The following is a 22,210-nucleotide window of genomic DNA, read 5'->3' as shown; positions in this document are numbered from 1 at the left end:
CGCTGGCTGCGGAGACCCCGAGCTCCCGGCGGCCCCTCGCCCGGGCCTCTCCGGGGTCGGGGCGCTCGCTAAGCGCGCGGGCCACTCTGCTGCGGGCGCACGCCTGTCCCCGCGCGCGCGCGCCCAGCGCCTTCGCCGCCCCCTCCTTTGCGCTCCGGGTAAAGGCGCAGACGGAACGCGGAGAACTCTCTTTCCCTACCCAGGCTTCAAGTGGGAGCTTTTTCCCCTACTGGGGGTGTGTGTGTGTGTGGGGTGTGTGTGTGTGTGTGTGTGTGTGTGTGGGGTGTGTGTGTGTGTGTGTGTGTGTGTGTGTGTGTGTGTGTGTGTGTGTGTGTGTGTGTGTGTGTGTGTGTGTGTGTGTGTGACGCCCAGCAGCCCCACCAGAAAGAATCCATTCATTTCGGATCAAAAGCACCACTTCGGACGCGGGCAATAAATCTGGGCTCCCCGACCGCTGCGCCTCCCGGACCCTGCGGTGTAGACGCCCTTCAAAGGAGCCCCTGGTGGGACCGGATTTTGGAACTCCCGCCCTGGGGTTCCGGGCCCAGCAGCGTTGGGCCGGTCAGACCCTCCCTCCGCCTCCCCTCCGGGTCCGGCTTCCCCCTCTGTCACCCACCCCGCGGCACCCGCGCTCGAGCCCGGAGCCGGGACGCGGCTGACAGTTAAATTGCAGTGTGGGCCGAGCCGGGGCTGAGAAGGGACCGCGTGTCTCTGACGGGCCGTGCAGACAAAGCGTCTAGCGGAGCCAGAGGAGCCGGGCGCAGCCCCGCGCAGACCTGTCAGCGCGTCTCCCGCGCTCGGGAGCCAGTTTGCGAAGTCGTAATTATATCTCTTAACCTGTCTTGCTCTCTGTAGAAGAAGGTCCCATTATATTGAAATGAGATTATTAGCCATCAAATACTTTCTCGGGAGTTTTTTTTTTTTCTTTTTTTCTTTCTTTTTTTTTTTTTTTAATTCAAATACCTTAACGACTTGGCAATTGCATTTTCATCAGATTTAGTTGGCTCCCCAGCCCGGTGCGGGAGCCAGAGCAGGAAAGCAGCTGGGTGGGGAGAGACGAGGGGGTCTCGGAGAAGAGCGACCCGTTTTACAATCTGTCCTAGGTCCAGTCTACCGGGCGGGGACATCTGGGCCCAGGGAGAGGGCGGTGAAAAAAAAGAAAGTGCGCAGTGAGGGGAAGGTCTTCCTTCTCACCCAGCCCGGCTCCAACCCGTTCTTTACAACCGGAGTGGGATTTTCGGTAGGGGCGGACCTAGAGGCCAGGACACAGGTCAAGCAGCGGGAAAATGATGGCTGGCAGGACAGACGTGGGGTTTGGGGCACCAGGTGAGGCCTGAGACAGGAGAGGAGTTCGCCTGGGCTTGGCTGTTTCCTCTGGAGCTCTGGAGCCTGGCTCAGCGCTCCAGTCGGCTTCCCCGTGGATGGAATTTCAGTGTGTAATAAAGGAGTTTTTCTCGCTACGCCCAAGGTCTGTCTGGTTTTACCAAAGATTGTGAGCCCCTTGGGGGAAAAAAGCCCATCTTGTTTCCAGACCCTGGAACCCGTGTCCCTGCTGCCAACAGAGCGGACCTCCCCCCACCCCTCCCTGGGCTGGGAGCCTGCAGGAAGATGGGAGGTGGAAGGTTTTTCCAGACGGTGATTGTGAAGCCCGGGTTTGGTCTTCAGCTGGGAGGGGCAACCAGGCTCCTGTTTTCCTTGGCTGCAACCCAGACTCAAGGAAAAACTTTTGGGGGGCAAGACAGCCACCAGGGTTACCTCCCCCTTCACTTTCACACTCGGCGCTGCCTTACATTCTTGGTGCCGGCATTCCAGACCAGTTCCAAATGGCACGGGACCATCTTCCCCATCAGCGCCGTCCCTCTTCAATAAGGGGAACTTAGAACCAGAAATTTGGCTTCTGGGCCAGGTGAGGAACGCCACCGCTTTTGGGCAGTCTCCCTGGTCTCTGAACCTCTGGGTCTCTCTGTGCAGATGAGGCTCTAGACGATTTCCTTAATCTCTGACACCAGTTTTCCGTAATGAAAGCTCAGAGGTCAGGCATAATCATCAGAAAGATCCTAAAGACCGTGAATCAGTCCTCTGTCTCTTTGGGGGAGGGGGGGGGGGGAAGGGCAGTCCCCCACTGTGGCTTTAAAATTTCGAGGTACACAGATACACACACGGTGTGTGTGTGTGTGTGTGTGTGTGTGTGTGTGTGTGTACACATTTGTGCAATGGTTGAGGAAGCCAAAGAACATTGGATGGCCTGCAACTGGAGTTTCAGGTAGTTTCTGAGCTGCCCTGTGGGTGCTGGAAATTGAACCACGCTTTTCTGGACGAGCAGCCAGTGCCCTAGGCTGTGACTCACACAGCAAGAAGAAATGCCTCCTAAGGCGCTGGGGTCTGCTGTCACTGAGACCTCCTGAGAGCTCTACAGTTGGTCTTCAGCAGGGTAGGGGAGAAGGGACTGCGGCTGCTTGTTTAAATTATCTAAGGAGGGGAAACGGGGTTCTGTGGGAAAGTTTTAAAGCACTGATGCTGAACTTGGCAATGCCTTTCTCTGAGGCACGGATGAGGCCCGTCCCTAAGACAAGGCTTGGCAGCGAGGGGCTGGGGGGGGGGGGGGCTAGCATGTTATTTAACCAGTTTCCCTGCCCCAGTAGCTGCTCTGAATGCTCTGCGTGGAAAAGGAGGCACTGGAGCAAAAAAGTGCCGGAGATGCCGCTACATCAAAGAGGGGAGCCGGTAAAATAGTGAGGCCAGCGGGACTGGCACGTTCGGCGAGGGTGCCCACTGCTAATGAAATCCCAGCCCAGGACCTGCATGCTGGGAGGAGACAGCCACCTCCCGCGGCTGTCTTCTGACCTCCACCTGCTCACCACAGCACGCAGCATGTTTGTGCACAGATACACGCAGACACAGACACCAAACATGGCTCTAGGCCACCTACCGCTCTTGCAGATGACCCAGGGTTAGGTTTTGGTTTGGTTTGGTTTGGTTTGGTTGTTTTTTTTTTTTTTTTTTTTTTTGCACCCACATCAGGTGACTCACGAATACCTTTAACTCCAGTCCCAGAGGATCGGACGCTCTCTTCTAGCCCCTGCTGACGCCTGCATGAATACAGTGCACGTATATAGAAGCTTGTACACACACACATCATAAAATTTAAAACCACTTACAAATTAAAAAACTATACCATAATACCAGATACTTACTGAGCACCTGCCATGTGCTGGGTTAGCTTCACAGATAGTCTCCCTTTCACAGGAAGTTTTAAGATGGAAGAAACTCCTAGTCTGGCTGGAAGGAAGGCTTGGCGGTTAAGACTGCTTGCTGCTCCTCCAGAGAATCGGAGTTTATCTCCAAGCAGCCTTGTCTGGGTGGCTCAAAGCTACCTGTAAGTCCAGTGCCACAGCATCCAACATAAGGACCCAATACATGTGCATACCCCCAACACACACACACACTACACCCCACACATACATACATTCACATACCCCACACATACATACACACACACACACACATACACATACCCCACACACACACCGACTCCCACATATACCCCGCTCATACACACACACATACCCACACATACACATAATTAAAAATAAAACACACTTTTAAAAAAATATTTCAAAATGTAGGTCAGCCAGTGTGACACGTGCCTGGAATCCCAACATGTAGGTATCAAAGGCAGAGGGTTTCAAGTTTAAGGCCATCATGGGGCTACCTACTGAGACATTGTCTCCAAAACCAAAGATTTCAGCTGACTTGAGGAGAGGGACACAAACGTTCAAATGGTAACAAGTGCAGCCAGCGGGAACCAGGTAAAGGATAGATTTTGTCAAATATTTAATGAATGTTTTACATATATGTCTGTATACCATGTGCATTCTCTGGTACCTGAAGACCCCAGCAGGAGGCATCGGATCCTCGGAAACGGGAGTTCCAGACAGTGAGGAACTACCCAGGTGGCTGCTAGGAACTAAACCAGGGTTCTCTTGCAAGGGCAGAAAGTGTTCTTAATGCCTGAGAAATCTCTCCAGCCCCCCCCACACACACACACACACAGAAGGATATTTAAGATAAAGGGAAAAACTTCATAGCCCATGGGGGCTCACAGAGACTGAACCACCCACCCAAGAGCATGCATAGGCTGGTCCTAGGCCCCTGCACATCCACAGCTTGGTCTTCCTGTGGATCCCCCAACAATGGGAGCAAAGCCCCCTCTGACCCTGATGCCTGCCTTTTTTATCCTGCTCCCCTCACTGGGCTGCCTTGATGGCCTCCGTGGGAGAGGAGGCCCTACTCCTGCAGTGACTTAGTGTGCCAGGGCGGGTTGGGGGCTTTCTCCTTCAGAGGAGAGAAAAGGGTGTGTAAGGGGAGCTGGGGGCTGCAATCGGGCTGTAAAGTGAATAAGTAAGTGAATTAATAGAGGGGGAAAAAAGGAAAATCGGAAAATTAAATGTTCTAGCATTGTGATCACTGTTACTCATACCTGTGAATCTGAATTCACCAAAGTGTATACTTTAAGTAAAGGTAAAGTTACAGCGTAGAAAACTTCAGCTTAATAATAGTTGCTTAATTTCAAAAAGGTAAAATTTGGGGCTAGACAGACGGCTCAGTGCTTAAGAGCACAAGCTGCTCTTCCAAAGGACCCAGGTTTGATTCCCAGAGGTTCACGACTTTCCATGTCCAGCTCCAAAGGGTCCTCGGGCCTCTTCTGATCTCTACAGGAACTGCATACATACAGTGCAGAGACATACATGCAGACTAAAGACACACCCAGAACAACAACAACAATAAAGCAAATCTTAAAGGAAAAGTGAAGGGCAGGCGGTGCTGGGGTTCTCCCCACACAACCCAGAACCAAGGTTTAGAGAATCCCTGCAAAATTCCGGGTGCGGGACTTGGGTGTGAGAACTTGAGTTCGGAGCCCCAGCGCCCATGTAAAGCCAGACACAGACACAGTAATACATCCCAGTGGTCCCGGTGCCCCTTCAGTGACATGGGAAGTGGGGACAGGAACTCTCTAGAGGCTCGGGGGCCAGCCTGGGGTACCCAGTGGTGAACAACAAGAGACCCCATCTCAAACAATGTGAAAGGTAAAAATTGGACCCAAGCTCGTCCTCTGACCTCAGTCCACACGGAATAGAGCGTGGCAACGCCTGTACACAACACACAAGTTTAATTTGTGACAGCATTAGCGTCCCGAGAATAAATCACTGAATCTATCCAGTGGGACTGGACTTTTGTAATTCTATTGGGAAAGATAAGCCAGACTCGAAAGACAAATATGTTGTGTTCTCTCTCATATGCGGAACATCTGTGTGTATGTGTAAACATGTAGAGGAGCATCAGGAGTTCAAGATCGTCCTCGGCTACATAAGTTCTAAGCCTGCCTGGGTTACATTAAGCCCTGTCTCAAAACAAAGGAAGAGGAAGAGGAGGAGGAACTTTAACCCTTTGCACTGAGATGATAAAACTGCAAGAAAATTGAAGGCTGTAGGTGCTCCAGTCCCCGTCTCTGTTGCTTCAGTTACCCAAGGCATCCTCTCAGAAAGTGACACCTCAGCCCAGGGGCAAAGGGAGTCACATCACATTCCAGGTCAGATGGACCTGAGGTCAGATGCCTCATCTCATAATGTCCATTCTCTGCACTGACATCCACAGAGTCAACACAATTCCCAGCAAAATGGCAGTATCTTTGTGAGTGCACTTGATTCCATGTCCTACTGCAACCTAGACGCTACAGAAAAATTACCCATAGTGTGCAGAGTGGGCAGCCATGACTGAAGAAGCACCAAGACAGTAGGTAGGATGGCGGATGCCTATGAAAGGAGGATCAGTAGTTCATGGCCAGCCTCAGGTACATACAAAATGCAAGGTCAGCCTGGGCTACATGAGGCCCTGTCTCAAGGAAGGCGAAGCTGGAAAGGTGGCTTCGTGCTTAGGAGTGTTTGCTGCTCTTGCAAATGACGGGTTCAATTCCCAGCATCCACACTGGGCAACTCACAACTGCCTTGAACTCCAGTTCTAGGGACTCTGGCATGACCCACGTAATACACTTACAATCAGGCATGCACACACATACGTACACACGCACACACACACAAACAAAGATAAATAAAAATATTTTTTTGAAAGACACACTGAGCTACAGCGTCCTGGAAGTCCCAACTGGGTTTGAAATGATATAAACATATTCTCTATTAAAATAGACAATACAGCCTTACATGTTTATGGAGACACAGAGGAGAGCTGAATGAACATTCACTTTAGTAAAAGTGGCAGAGAGAAGGGTTCGCTGTCTTCCACAAGCGATGCCATGGCAGATGCTGCCCTGTGGATGTGAACCCTTTCGACGTGGCTGAATTTGCTCAGAGTTTGCTCAGGCAGAGGTTTGGGGAGCGGGTCGATGAAGCCCTTGGGCCACACACTCATGGGTACCAGCTGGCGCAGACATACTGGCTCCCGCCAAGAAAGCCGCCGGGACTTGACCCCAGCTTTCAGCTTCTTTGGGGAGTTTTGGGGGAGCTGAGGAGGAAAGACTGGCATCCTGGCAGCCGGTGGCTTCCTCTTGGTCGGCAAGCTGGGGAGCACTCCAGAGGTCAGAGGTGGGAAAGGATCTGGCCTGGGATGGAGGACTACTTTTGACCGCAAACTGCACCCACACAGGCAGGCTTTAGGGATGTGCTTCATAGGGGGAAAGGCCGAATTCCCTGGAGAATAGGACTGCTGGGTGCCCTGGATATCCCACTTCCATCCCTTGCGGGGTCGAGCTTTCCTTGAAAAATAAATGAACAAAGGAATGAATGAATGAATGGATATATAGATAGATGATAAGTAGATTAGAGGGAGAAAGAGAGAGAGAAATAGATAGATAGTGAAAAGCCAGAACAGTTGAAAAAAGGCCTGGAAGAAAGATAAGATAATTCCTCCAAAACAGGACATGCCAACCTGACTTCAAACTCGTTCTCCGTGTTTCCCAAGGACATTCTCTTCTTTCTGCAACGAGAGCAGGGACAGATTCTACATGAAGGGTGTATGTCTTGGTTTCCTGAGCAGCAGTTCTAAGGGAGGGAGGATTCTGTGACAGAGATGTCCTATTCCCTCAGGTTGGAGGGTAAAATACTTCCAATACCTGTCTTCTAAACACCTCACGTGGGAGAGCTGGTCAGACTCACTCCTGCATATAGTCTTTGATGAAAACTGTCACATGACTGAGGGCAAGCAAGGAGAGGCGTCATATGGGACCAACAGGACATTTATTTCACTACCTCTGGCTCTAGTTTTCTGAGCCCACAAAAGTCCAAATAGGACATATTGTGAAGGCATTACCTGCTATGATGCCAGCAGTGATGTCATAGATGGGTGTGTTCATAAACCCAAGGCCTCCTGTGTTACATGACTGAGTTACCCTGACTTCTCTCTTATGTCTACAAGGTCCTGCTTCTGCTAGTACAGTAACAGCACTTACTTGTCCAGGGAACAGAGACGGACAGCTTGATAAGGGTCGTAGTAATCCCACAGGGCTGATTTAACCATCAGCTCAAACAGATGGCTTTAACCCTAAAGAATCCATTCTTTGCTGAGGTCAAAGGTCAAGGTACTGGCAAGATTGGCAGCCTCTGCCAATCTTGAGGGGAAACCCCCTCCAGTCCTTTTTCTCTAGTTGCTGGTGGTGACCGGGGATCCTCGACAGCCCGGCCTGTGCTTTGTGGTGGTTAGTTTTATTTGTTTTTCTTTGATCTTCCGTGTGTGTGCTTGTGGGAATGTATACCCCATGTGTGCGTGTGCCCGTGGCAGATGCTGGAAGAGGGCCCTGGATCCTCCGGAGCTGAAGTTACAGGCCTGTCTGACCTGGGTTCTGGGAACCAAACTCTGGTCGTCTGGAAGAGCAGCAGGCACACAAAACCACTGGGCCATCTCTCTAGCCCGTGATGGTTGGTTTTTAATACCAACGTGACACAATTGCGTTTATTGAGATGGAAAGCCCACCCTCTGCGGTGGTACCGCTCTCTAGGAAGGGGTTTCTGGGGTGTGGAGGAGGGGAGAGAGCCAGCTGAGGAGCACCATGGAGGCATTGATCCATTGCGCTCTGCTCTTAACTATGGCTGTAACGGCCTGGCTGCTTCGAGTGCCCATCATTTGACTTCCCCATCAAGAGGGGTGGAAATTTGGAATTGGGAGCCAAATAAATCCTTTCTCCCTCAAGAGTTATTGTGAAGGATTTTATCACAGCAGTGGGAAAAGATGCTAAGACAGACCTTTAGTCCAACCTCTGCCCCAATATGCTGCTTGGATGCTTTTCCACGGGGCTTTATTCGCTGCCATTGGAATGGGACCACCATAAGTCAGTATGACCTTGTCCTTACTGAGCTAATTACACGTGCCAAGACTCCTCCCAAGTTTTCACCCTGAGGTTCTGAGTGACATGAATTTAGAGGAAAGGAACCATTTACGAAGATTTGGGCAGGTAAACAGAGAGAGATTGCAGATCCAGAAAGCCGTGCACAGTTCCAGACCTTTGGAGCATGGAGAAGGACCGGTTCCGGGACTAGGAAGGAGAGCCACGTGAAGTTGTTCATGCGGAGAGAGCTGCAGTCAGCCGCCTGGAAGTGGGCCCAGCCATCATGCTCCACCTCCTCAGATCTTTGGCCAGGGCCATGGGAGCCACCTGCCAAGGTGACAGACACCAATACAGCGACAGAGGGAGCAGAGTGCTGGCAGTCATACATCCTGAGAGCATCCAGCAGTCTGGAATGGGCAAAGACCACGCAGAGGAGGGGTGACCTCCTATACACGCCCGGCATCTCTCCGTGTTGGGTCCTTATGGGTAAAGAATGGTCCGCACACTCACCCCAACCATGCAGAGCCATGGTCATGTTTGTTGACAGATGACCAACCTTGAAGGAGTTTTATTCATTTCATCAGCTTATTTGTTTTTTAAATCTCTGTGTGTGGTGTGTATGTATGCATGTATGATGTATGTGGGCAAGGTTTGTATGTGTAAATATCGGTGCCATCTGCCACAACGCGCATGCAGAGATCGGAAAAACCTGGTTGTACCCCTTCCCCTTCCGCTGTACTTGAAACACCCCTTTACTCTTTGCAGCTGTGTGCTCCAGGCCGACTAGCTCCTGAGCTTCTGGAGACTTCCTGTCTCCACCTTATCCGACCTTACATGGGTGCTGGGACAAGAACTCAGGCCCTCATGCTTGCACAGCAAGCACTTTGCGCACAGAGCCATCTCCCAATCCCAGCCAACTTTTTTTTTTTTCAGAGTTGTTTCGGGAGGTTTTACAATATTGATCGAAAGCACAATAAATTTGCACATAACCCACTACACTCCCCACCCACCACTGACAGTCTACCGACTACTAGCAGTTTCCAGAAGACTGGAACATCCATGAGCCAATAAACCAGTGCTAGTAAAAGACTTTATTAAATGGACTTGTTCCCCAGGCATCCTGGCATGATTTGAGCCCAGGAAAGAGGCATTTTGTCTACAATCAAAGGTTTATTCAAGTCATCTGCCGCTTGGAAATCTGGAAAGAACACAGACTTTGTATTTTGGTTTTGTTTAGTTTTGCAACAGGATCTCTTATAACCTAAGATAGCCTGGAACTTCTTATGTAGCCAAGGATAACCTAAATTCCTGCTCCTCCTGCCTCTACCACCCAAGTTCTGGAATTACAGGTAAGTACATCGACATTGATAGTGATATTCTCTGTCCCTTCACTCATTCATCTTTTTCCTTCTTTTTAATTTTTTGTTTGTTTTTCAAGACAGTTTCTTTGTGTAGTCTTGTCTGTCCTGCAACTAGCCTCTGTAGACCAGGCTGGCCTCAGACTCACAGAGATCAACCTGCCTCTGCCTTCTGGGTGCTGAGATTAAAGGTGTGTGCCACAACCACCCAGCTCCTTCTTTTTACTTTTATTTATTTATATCAAGACAGAATCTCATATAGTTCAGACTGGTCTACAATTCACTGTGTAGTCGGGGCTGACCTGGAATTCCTGATTGTCCTGCCTCCACCTGCTGAGTAGACTTCCATTCCCAGCTTCCCCTTGCTCTTTAATTCTTTTTTTAAATGTTTATTTTTATGTACTCGAGGATTTTGCTCGAACATGTGTCTATGCGTCAAGAGGTGCCGTGGCCACAAATGCTAGAAGAGGACATCAGATCACCGGGAACTGGAGTCACAGATGGTTGTAAGTTACCATGTGGGCGCTGAGACCTGAACCTGGTTCCTCTGCAAGAGCAGCTGGCACTCTGAACCTCTGAGCCATCTCTCAGCTCTTCACTCTTTTGTTCCACTGAAGCTGGCCTAGTCAAAGTCACCTCCTCCACAGGGCCAAGTCCAAAAACCCATTCCAACCTCCAGAAGCATCTCAGGGCGGGGGGTGTCTTCTTAAAACTCTTGGTTCCTATTCCTTTGCTGGGCCTTCCAGCCTCCAAGGTGTTTTCTTTCCCTCCTGGCTTCTGAAGGGCGGCACCTCCTGGTCTACATTCCTGGTGTTCCTCCGCCTGTTCTCCATGGGGCACCTTCAGTGAACATGTTCATTTTCTGCAGCTACAGATCCAGTGGCTGAAAATAAGATTTATTATGATGATTTATTTACTTATTCCTTCACACATCTGGAGGCCAGAAGTCAGAACACCACATTTCCACATCCCTTGTAGGGCTCTAGGGCGGCTCTCTGACTTATTCGTCTAGTTGCTGGTGGCTGCCAACTGTCCTTGCTGGGGCAGCTTAACTCCTTTCTGCCTCTGTCTGCATGGTGCTCTTCCTTCTGTGTGTCCACATTCACTCATTCATTCATTCATTTCTTCTCCTTCTCCTCCTCCCATATTTTTGTTTTGTTTTGAAACAAGGTCTATGTAACCCTGACTGTCCTGGAACTCCCTATATAGACCAGACCAGGCTGTCCTAAAATTCACAGAGATCTGCCTGTGTCTGCCTCCCAAGTGCAAGAATTAAAGATATGGGCCATAATATCCAGCTTTATATTATTTGTAATTGTGTGTGTATGAGTGTGTGTATGTATCTCTCTGTGTGTATGTGCACTTGAGTGTAGGTGCATACAGAAGCCAGAAGAGGGTGCCAGATCCCCTGGAGCTGGCGTTACAGGGGTTGTAAGAGGCTCACATGAGTACTGCTAATCAAATTCTGGTCCTTTGTAAGAACAACAATTACTCAAGCACTGACTGATCTCTTCATCCCTCATTCTTCTTACAAAGACACCAAATGTGGAATCAGGGAGCTTCCTAATCTAGTATGACTTCAACTTGTTTACATCTGGGGAAATCTTTCCTTCCCAGTCAGGTTCTTGTTAAGCTTGGATTAGTCTGGAAGAGACTATTCAGTCCAGGACAGTGACATCACTGAGCCTCATGGTTTCAAAACCCACCTCATCATTCTGACTCTAAACTCCTCCTCTGACCTACTTCTCCACACCTCAGTTCACATGCCCAGAGGGTCTGTGTTCTGCAGAAGTCTTGTCCCTGTGGTACTTCCCTTTCTTCAGAAGTGGCATCGTGGGCTAGAGAGATGGTTAAGAGCACTGGCTGCCGCTCCAGAAATTCCAAGTGCAATTCTCAACAGCCACATGGATCCAACACCCTCTTCGGACCTCTGCAGGCAGCAGACACGTGTGGGACACAGACATACATGCAGTCAAAACACATATAAAGGCATAAAAAATATTTTTAATTAAAAAATAAGTGGGTCAGGTGTACTGGCATACAGCTTTAATCCCAGCACTTGAGAGGTTGAGTCAGGCAGATCTCTATGAGTTTGAGGCCAGTTCCAGGTCAGCCAGGGCTACATAAAGAAACCCTGTCTTGAAAAAAAGAAAGAAAGAAAGAAAGAAAGAAAGAAAGAAAGAAAGAAAGAAAGAAAGGAAAGAAAGAAAGAAAAGAAAAAGGGAAAGAAAATGGTTTTACTCTGGTTGGGCCACGAGCTCTGGAGGAATCCGGGCGCCTCTTCATCATCACCCCAACTGTAGTTCACAGAATCTCACACTGGCTTGATTTCCAAATTCCATCCCAAGCACAATCATTCCTCACCTCTTCCATCCATACCTTTCAAGTCACCCACCACAGGTTTGAGGTCCTCTGACATCACAATCCACCCTTCTGCCCGCTGTGCTGCTCCCACCAACTGCCTGGATGTGTAACCACATGTTTTTATTGTTTCCTCAGCCACAGGAGGACCCTCCTCAAGGGGCCTATCATCGAGTCATGTCATGTAAAGAAGTTTAAGTATTATTATCAGTTCACAGTTTCTGATCACTATGAAGCAACCACCCTCCCAGGACCTAGAGTAAGACTGAATAAGAGCTCGTAACAGGGAAACTGTGTAACTGATTTTGGAGGGACCTTCTCCTTGAGCCCCAGAGTAAGGCCTCTCTCTCTAAACCAGACTCTTGAGATACCCAAAGACAACCCATCCTGGATCAAATTCTTTCCTCTCGCTATTCCATACTCACCCAGAACTTTCTATACTGTGTGCCTTCATGCCAATGCAATGCCCTCCGGGGCCTGAGTTGGGAATCAGACCCCCTGGAAATGAAGTCATAGGTGGCTGTGAGCTCCCTTCTCCCTGCCCCGTGGGTGCTGAGAGCTGAACCCAGCAGTTGGCACTCTCATACACTGATTGTCTCTCCAGCCCCATCAGCCAGGGCTTTTCGCAGACCAAACACGCTTCCACCGAATGCTGGAGCCTGTGTGTCCCGACCCAGGAAGGGTTGCTACACATTTCTTGAAATCTGTCCATTCCGAAAGGATGATGCTTTTATTCAACAGAGTGAGTGAACCCTGGAGATAAAACAGGGAAGAGCCCAAAGCCCTGACTCTAGAGAGAGAGGTGATCATTAACTAATAAAGTGCTAATAGTGTATTTTTCTTTCATGAATGTTGGGGCTTTGCCTGATGTGCATCTGTGTACCACATGTGTGCCTGAGGAACCCAGAAGAGGATATCAGATCTCCTGGGGTTGGACTTACAGTTGTGAGCCACCTTGTGGCTGCTGGGAATTGAACCTGGGTCCACTGGAAAAGCACCACTGAGCCATCTTTCCAGCCCTGCAAGTGTAATTTTGGCGTGAACCAGGATTGGATAGACAATGTAGCTGAGCTGCAGGACAGTGATGAGAGCTGAATGGAGACAGACAGGGTGCCAGGTGGGTGAGTGCTGAGCCTGGGGGGGGGGGTTATGGCGGTTATAAGGAGCTTGTGTTCGGCTAGGTAGGGCTTTATCTGAAGTGTACAAAGACTTGAAGAAAACACCCTGATCCGGCCACTCTAAGGAGTGGGAAAGTAGAAACAGGCCATGTTTAAAATGCTACCGTGTCCATCGTGGTGGCTTACACATGATGCTAGGAAGGTTAGAGTTCATTCTGACGGGGCCTACTAAGCTCTTTGCACAAGAACTTGACACTATTGAGTTTCTGGGTCAAAATTATCCCTGGAGCAATGTGAAAGACAAAGTGAGGCTGTCACCAGTGTGGAACTGATTCCACAGTTGCGAAACCCAGCAGAAAAAGGTGGGGACGTTTGCTCAGAGAGAGGTGTGAATTTCAATATGGCAGCAGCAGAGTATTCCACCAGATGCAGACCCTTCCAGGCCTGGAACCCAGGGAGCTCACCCTGACCCTAGAGGTTTCCTCACCATACCCTCTTGAGTGTTGTTCAAGAATAGAAGGGAGAAAAACAACTCCATCTTGACTAAGAAACACCTAATTCCTCAAAGCATCGTAAGTGGGAAATGATCCAGCCAAGAGAAACCATGTCAAAGCCCTGTGCCCACTGAAGGCACCAAAGAGAGGAAATCCCATTGACGATCCAGAAACAGGACATACCAGAAGTCTCAGAAAAACAGCAGCAGAGGGTTAAACACAGGATGAGCCCTGTGTGAGGGGCAGGGATCCCCTTTCCCTCCTCCCCTCATCATGCCTGTCCAACCTTGCAGGAGAGCTGAAGATTGTTGTACAGTTATGAAGTAAGTGGCCAGGGAGATGGCTCAGCAGCTAAGGGTGCTTTCTGCCAAGCCTGAAGACCTGAGTTCCAAACCCAGCACTTTCAAATGGTAAAAAGACAAAACTGATTCTCATGTTGCTCCACCAATGCTTGTGCAGAGAGAGAAATAAGATTTAAAATAAATGTAATTTTTATAAGTTTAATAAGAAATGAGTGAACCGGGGAGGCTCTGAGATGGGAGCAATATAAGGCCCAAGAGAGCAAAGTGGGATCTGCTGAGGAAACCTTTTCGTCTCATCCCCAGAGAGGACCAGCAGCAGCTGCTAGATTATTTTGTTTACTACCCTGACAGAATAGGATTCAAGAAGCAACTTACAGCTTCATTCTTGCAGTTGGAGAAGGCAGAGACCACCATGCAGGGCATGCACGCAGCAAGAACAGAGGGCCGGCTGGCCACAGCATGCCTGCAGTCAGGAAGCGGTGACAGTACTGGAGGGGTGGGGGCTGACTCTACAGCCTCCAAGCTCACTCCAGTGAGCCAGCCCCTCCAGCTGGGCCTCTCCACCTAAAGGTCCGCAACCACTCCAATGAGGAGGAGGCTAGGAGATCAGGAGTTCAAGGCCAGCCTCAGCTATACGGTGAGCTTGAGGACAATCTGAAATATAAAAGACCCTGTCTCAAAGAAGAGGAAAAGTGGAGGAAGGGGAAGAAGAACAGAGAAGAGAGGGAAGGCAATGAGTTAAAAGGAGGAGACGATCATATTTTCTAACAATAAACTTCGTATAAGATACCCATTCTTATAAAATTTAGTCATTGCCCATTAAGAGGTGGTGCCTGTTTCCCGGATTTTGAATCTTTGAATGTTTCTATGGCTGTGTTCATAGCATGTAGGTGGGAGATGGTGGGGCCAGTGAAATGGTTTGGCAGGTAAAAGGTACTTCCTGACAAGCCTGATCCGGGTTCAATCCCTGGGACTAGAAGGAGAGAACAAACCCCACAAGTTTTTTCTCTTACACCCACACATCACACACACACTCATACACACACTCACAATCACTCAGTTAATTGATAAATGTTTTTTTTTTAAATAAATTAAGGGTTGGGCAGTGGTGGCACATGCCTTAATCCTAGCACTCAGGAGGCAGAGGCAGTTGGGTCTATGTAAGTAGAGGCCAACTTGGTCTATAAAGTGAGTTCCAGGACAACCAAGGCTACACAGAGAAACTCTGTCCAAAAAAAAAAGGAAGGAAGGAAGGAAGGAAGGAAGGAAGGAAGGAAGGAAGGAAGGAAGGAAGGAAAAGAAAGAAAGAAAAGAGAAAGATGAGGGCCTAGAGAGAATTGTCAGCAGTTCAGGCATCTGGATGCTCTTGCAAAGGACCTGGGTTCAGTTCCTAGCACCCACATGTGGGCTCACAACTATCTGCAACTCTAGTTTCAAGGGATCTGACACCTTCTTCTGGGCCATGCGGGAACCCATACACATAAAAGAAATCAAAATAAACAATAGTGAATTAGAGTCACATTAATGTTTTGAAGATGTGCCAGTGTGAAGACTGACTTAGCACCGTACTGTGGGCCTATGAGCCTCATGATATTAGGGAAAATTAAGACTTGTCACTGGGTCTGGGGGAGCACACCTATAACCCTAGCAGAGGCAGAAGCAGGAGAATCAGTAATCAAGGCCATTGTTGGCTCCATAACAAGCTGGGGGCCAGCCTGGGCTACATGAAGCCATATATAAAAAGAATAGTTTTTGAATCATGGTTTTGCAATCCTTTAGAAGTCCAGAATGCCAGTGAGTGCACCACAAAACAAACCTTTAACAAAGAAGAAAACCTATCACATGTTCAAGAAAGCCAGAGGCTTTCCTAGACAAAAGACCCTAAACCCAAAGAAGAAAATACCAAAAGAAAGGTTCTTCCCCACACTCACCCAGCACAGTCTCAGAACAGCAACTGATGGGTCCAGTGACCGCCTCTGTCCTCCTGAGTGACTGTCTTGCATGGTGGATGGGTGTGTTCCATGTCTAAAGTCCCAGTTCATAGTCTTTGTCTCCAGAGAAGTTCTGTCAGACTTGATGGAAAGGACTCGCCCTGCTGGACGTCCTGGACATGGAGCCGAAATCAATCAATCATAATCATTGATCAACAATCAAGGCCAGGCTTCCAGGAAAGCAACGTGGACGGCTGGCTGGCTGAGCTCATGTGACTCCTCCTTGCCTAGCTGTATGCCTCCTGGGCTCAGCCCAGGCCAGTTGCATTCCATGGCTGTCTGTCAACAGAAAGACTGCAATTATGTGCAGTCAGTGGCAGGGCTAATAAGTGCCGTAATTTCCAAGTAGTGATGAGTGTGATGATATTTTGAGATATCTGCAACAACGGAACGTGATATGGAAATACACATGATTTCCACTGCCGGCGATGTCTCCTGAGCTGCTAATGTCTCTGCAGCAGGTTGTCCGTATTCCTCACTGAAAGAAAGGCTGGCTTCCCAGTCAAGGCCCAGGAACACAAGGCTGGACTCCTGCCAGTCAGCTCCACAGTCTTTCGAGCTGTGTGGACTCAGTTTGGGACACTTGCTCCAAAGCCTTGACGCATGTGGAGCCAGCCAGAAGACGGTGTGCTGGGACGTTTTCTGGTGAGACATGAACAAACATCAGACTTGTCCCCTCAAGTGTGGTCTAGGAAAGCTGTCGTTTATTGAGCTTATCCCCGGAGCATGGACAAGGGTAAGGGCAAATGCACGGCTTGTGAAAGTCCGTGGAGTCCCTGGGTCCCTGGAGCTCCCAGGACAACCCAAGGCAGTGGCTGGAGTCTCTTCTTCCCCAGCAATTGCCAAGGCTCATATAACCTTAGTGAGGAGTCCTGAGAAGCTTTTAATTTTCAGGAATTTTTTTTGAGACTTGTGAGACTTATTTATTTACTAAGTCTGTGCATTTCTTTATCCCCCAGGTTTTATCAGGTCCCATCAAGGTGAAATGTTCCGATTCCCAGGAAACTGCATCTTGACAAGGTTTGAGAAAGGCAGAAGGTAGCCTGTGGTGTTCTTGTGCTTCAGCCCTGTCTGATTTCACCTGGCAGCACCCCTTTTCCTGGCTGGCTTCATGTACACCGAGGCTCGGCACTTCAGTTCCACTCAGACTTCACTGAGGAGACTTGGCCACATGGCTGTACTTCTAGGAAAGGGAGGCGAACAGTCATCAGCTTATCTATTGCCCGAGGTGAAGGAACCGATGTGGTGCCCAACAAGAGGTGTCTCCCACAGTAAGTAGAGAGTAAGGCCAGTGTCGCTCTTCAGAGCCAAAGCAAAGCCATCTCTGGCCTCCAGACTCAGCTCCAAACCTATGGTCTTTAGGCGGTGGCATCTCTTCCCAGATGCCCAAGAATCCTCACAGTCCAAGACTATGAGCTAAGTTCCACCCCACCCACACTCCTGATATACAGGACCATTTGAGTCCCCTCAGGGAACACAGGCTGTCCCTAGCAACTTACAGAAGTTTGTAGTCTCAGAGGGTTAGAGTCCATGACCATCATGGCGGAGAGCACGGCAGCAGGCAGGCATGGTGCTGGAGCAGTAAACTGAGAGCTTACATCTCCATCAACAAGCAGGAGGCAGAGAGATAACAGGGAAATGCCCACCCTGAGTGACACACCTCCTCAACAAGGCCACACCTCCTAATCTTTCCCTAACAGTTCCACCAATTGGGAACCAGGCATTCAAATAGATGAGCCTATGGGGAGGGGGGGGAAGGCTCTCTCATTCCAAGGACCACAGACCATGGTCTCACAAACTAAGGGGAGAGTGACCAGAGGAAGATCCCTGACACAAATCTTTCGGGAACTTAGACTTGGGACAAACTCGTGGCTTTGAAGCAGAAAGGAATTTCAGGACTAGACAGCATGAAACGGGACTGAGATTTTATTATTGCGAGAAAGTCTCAAAAAAAGAATAAAAGTGCACCAAGGGGGGGGGCTTCCCAAGGGTATTCATAATTATCTCAACATTAGCCATGTATGCCATGTTGGTGGCTCAAGTTACAACTCAAAGGGTTGCTAAGCAACGCCTCCCCCCATTCTCTCTCTCTTTGATAAGCGAGATTATAAAGTGGCTGTGGAGCTGCTTTAGAAAGAATTATAATCTGATAAGGTGAAACTGGACCCCACGTGGCTGAAGGAGGGCTTTGGGATGCGGTCTGTCCCTGTCCTGTTTCCTGGGGAGGGAGAAAGGCCTGCAGGAAAGGCTTGCTCTGCTGGGATCCTTGCTTCTCCAGGGAGTCCAGAGAGAACTCTCTCCAGGGAGGCTTCCAGTAGACTCTGGAGGGAGGCAGTCACTCCTCTCTTATGTTCCCAAAACTTTGCCTGTCTTCCTATCCTTCCTCAACTCAAACACCTTCATGGCCTGAATGGTTGTCTATGTACCACGTACATTCCTGATGCCCTCAGAGGCCAGAAAGGGGTGTCAGAACGCCTGGAAGTGGAGTTACAGTGAACCGATGTGTGGGTGCTTGGAATCAAGCGGAGCCTCTGGAAGAGCAGCCAGTGTTCTTAACCACTGAGCGAGCTCTACAGCACACTTAATTCTTTTTCTTTATTCCATTTTTTTTTTTGTTTGTTTGTTTGTTTCTTTACTGTGGATCGGGTGCGCACATAGAGGTCAGAGGGTAACCTAGAGAGCTGGTTCTCTCCTTCTGGGGATCGAACTCAGTCATCAGACTTGGCAGCAAGTATCTATACCCCCTGAGCCATCTCACTGGCCCTGGGGCACTTTTCTCTGCTTTATGGGGTAAGATGTTAGCTGATCCATTCTAGGGGCACGGGTGACAGACTGCAGGGTGCTGCACAGGCTGCTGCTGCTGCTGCTGCTGCTGTTGCTGCTGCTGCTGCTGCTGTTGCTGCTGCTGCTGCTGCTGCTGCTGCTGCTGCTGTTGCTGCTGCTGCTGCTGCTGCTGCTGCTGCTGCTGCTGCTGCTGCTACTCAAGGTCAGAACCACAGAGCATGAGTGACAGCAGAGAGGTTTTGGGGGAAGAAAGGAGAGAGTTGACAAGGATCCCAGAGGAGACAGAGAAGGAGATGGGTCCCAAGAAAGGCAGGGGTCGGAGAGTACTCCAAATGAAAACTCTTCATGGATTGCAGGTTACTTAACAAGGGATGGCAGAAGTGAGCCCAGTGTCACCTCTAATGTCCTCAGCCTGGTGGTTCTACACCTTACCCTCAGCTTCACCCCATAAGGTGCCCTGCAGACCCCACCCTCCTGGCCTAATGGTCCCTGCAGTCATGAGAGCAGAGTGTCTCACTTTACCAGAATGTCATTTATTTACCGAAGGATTCAGCCCCTCCTCCCCATTTGGAAGGCATTACTTCTTCTGGTTTCTGCTTGGCTGAAGTGCAGGTAAGTAACCTCTGAAAGATCCTCCAGGGTCCCTTTCTCACCCACTAGAGTTTTCTAACATTCCAGACCATCCCCCACCTGCTCCTCTAGAGCTGTGGGACTTAGTGTTCATTTATATTTATCTCACTTATTATTTTACATGGGTGTTTTGCTTACATATATACATGTGTGCCACATGCATGTCTAGTGCCCTCAGAGTTTAGAAGATGACATTGAACCTCCTGGAGCTGGAGGTACAGGCAGTTGTGAGGTGCAGTGTGGGCACTGAGAACCTAAACTTGGGTTGTCTGGAAGAGTAGCAAGTGCTCCTTACCTCTGAGCATCTCTCCATCCCTTGTTTTGTTTTGTCTTGGAAAGACTTTAATATAGCCCAGGCTGGCCTTGAACTCCATATGAGGATTACCTTGAACCTCTGATCCTTACCTCCTCCCAGATAAGTAGTGGCTCACAGATGTGTCAACAAACCCAGTGTACAGTGTTGGAGATGGAACCCAGGGCCTCGAGCATGTAGGCAGCGTTCTGCTCACCGAGGTGAGCCTGCAGATCCTCCTTGCTTATTCTGCTTTGTCAGCAGTGTAGATCTACCACAGGGCCTTGCATACTCTAGGCAAGGGTCTACCTCTGAGCTGCTTCTGTGGCCAAGATTCAACCTTTTACTTTGAGCAACTCAAACCTTTTCTCTGCACCTCAGTTCCCCTCTCTGAAATGGGGGGAATGGAGAAGAATGGAGAAAGGGCAAGGGGATCTCCCAAATGAATGAATCAGTAAATAGAAGATATCAGGGGCTTGGGGAGATGGTTCAGGGATTAAGAGCACTTGCTGCTCCTTCAGAGGACCAGCCCGTTCCCAGCATGCACTTTGGGTGGCTCACAACCACATGACTCCAGCTCCAGGAGGTTTAGCTCCCTCTTCTGGCCTCTTCTGGCACCTGCACTCACATGTAGACATGCATATGCAGAGACGTACACGTACAGAAAATTTCATTTTTAATGTGCTTTTTAAATGTGCTGATTTATTATGAGTTCAGAGCAAAATATTGATTATCAGGGGCTGAGGAGAGTAGGGAAGAGGGTTCGGCTGATGATTGGTACGTGTCCAATGTCACAGTTAAATAGAAAAATCAGTTCTGGTGTCCTACTAAAGTGACAGAAGCTGACAATGGGGCCCTGTGTAGCAATATTTCAAAAAACCGAAAGAGGAACCTGTTTGGCATAGCGCCTGCTGTGCACGAGTGAGGCCTGAGTACAATCTCCCATGCCCACTTAGGGAGTCAGGTGTGGTGCTGCAGGCTTCTATTCCCAGCATGGGGGTGACTTGTGGATCCCTGAGGCTCTCTGGCCAGCTAGCTTAGCCGAGTTAGAGCGTTACAGAGCAGCAAGAGACAGTGTCTCAAAAACGAAAATGGAGGTCGTCTGAGAGGATGACATCCAAAGCTGACCACTGGCCTCCTCGTGCATATGAACACACGTTAACTAGCACACTCATGCACACACACACACACACACAGAGAGAGAGAGAGAGAGAGAGAGAGAGAGAGAGAGAAGAAACTTGAATTTTTAAATATCTCACCACAAAGAAATAACAACTATTTAAGGTGATAAACATTACCCTGATAAATAATCTCCCTGATTCGGTCGCCACACAACGCATATATAGAAGTACCCTCATGTGTCTCGTTAAGCTGCAAAGACAAAGTTAGACTCTCCTCAGCTTGGTACGCCCTAGCCCCAGGACTTCCAGAACACTGTCGTCCTCACATTCTCATCAGGACCAATCCAGACTCGGGGTAAGACTTTGGTGTCCACGTGTGAATGAGAGGGGAAGCAGAGGATCTGTGGCCACAAAGTGGAAGGACATCCACGGGCTTCTGAGCGTGATAAAGCATGTAGGATGTACAAGGCTGGCCCCTGCACAGCCATGAGTCAACAGCTGTAGACTCAAGTTGTATGAGCAGAGTTCTCTTTTTGAGTATGGGATTTTTATTACTTTATTTTGGAAGTATATGGGTGTCGTGTACATTTGGGTATCAGAGTACAATTTGTGGGAGCTGGTTCTCCCCTTCCGTTATGGGTTCTGGAGACTGAACTCGGGTCATTGAGCTTGGTTGGCAGCCAGCACTTAGCCACCTTCCCAGCCTTGAGCAGTGTTGCTGAAGGGTGTGCTTTGACTCCCATTTCTTTCATAATTCAGGCCAGGACTTGGAAGAAGAGAAGCAAGTGCTATTGTAGGTGACATTATTATCAGGTGACATCAAAGCTTACCCCAAATCTAGTTGGCAAGGTCAGTTATGATAGAAATTATGCAACTGGGCCTGTTGTCACACAACTTTAAGCCCAGCACTCGGAAGGCAGAGGCAGGAGGATCTGTGAGTTCAAGGCTACCATGGTCTACAAAGAAAGTTCCAAGACAGTCAAGGCTACACGGAGAAACTCTGGCTTTGGGGATGGGGTTGGATAGAAATTGTACTAACTTCAGAGAAGGAACAGGCTCTTGTGAACTGGATCACACAGCCCAGTGGTGAGCAGCTAGGATAAAGGGCAGATGAACAGTCTGGGAAGAATTTGGCAAGTCAGAGATTTAGCAGAAAGCCTGCAGCAGAACAAGGCAGACTGTAAGCAGAATGATAAGATAAGGATGAAAGGAAAAGATCTTTTCCTCTTGTACTTAAAATCTTTCTTTTCTTTCTTTCCCTCTTTTTTAGATAGGGTCTCAACTATATAGCCCTGGCTGCCCTGGATCTCACTATGTAGACCAGCCTGGTCTCAAACTCCCTGAGTGACGGGATGAAAGGTGTGTGCTCAAATCATTCATTCATTCCAACTGCCCAGTAGTTCATCCATTCACCTGGTAAACAG

At 49.1% G+C, this 22,210-nt stretch overlaps 1 protein-coding gene across 1 annotated transcript in view; it reads right to left on the bottom strand.

The window, feature by feature from the left end:
- Positions 1 to 405: 405 nt before the first annotated feature.
- LOC129682360 (cuticle collagen 13-like) overlaps positions 406 to 22,210 on the bottom strand; it is a 49,087-nt gene continuing 27,282 nt past the window's right edge. The window contains exon 2 of the mRNA XM_055614692.1: positions 406 to 849. Coding sequence (XP_055470667.1) covers positions 406 to 849 — 444 coding nt within the window. The remainder of the gene's footprint in view (positions 850 to 22,210) is intronic.

Source organism: Psammomys obesus, unplaced genomic scaffold (genome assembly GCF_907164565.1).
Source record: "Psammomys obesus unplaced genomic scaffold, mPsaObe1.curated_primary_1811, whole genome shotgun sequence".
NCBI classification, from domain to species: domain Eukaryota; kingdom Metazoa; phylum Chordata; class Mammalia; order Rodentia; family Muridae; genus Psammomys; species Psammomys obesus.
Note: the sequence above shows the minus strand (reverse complement) of the source record. Positions and strands in the feature narration are given on the sequence as shown.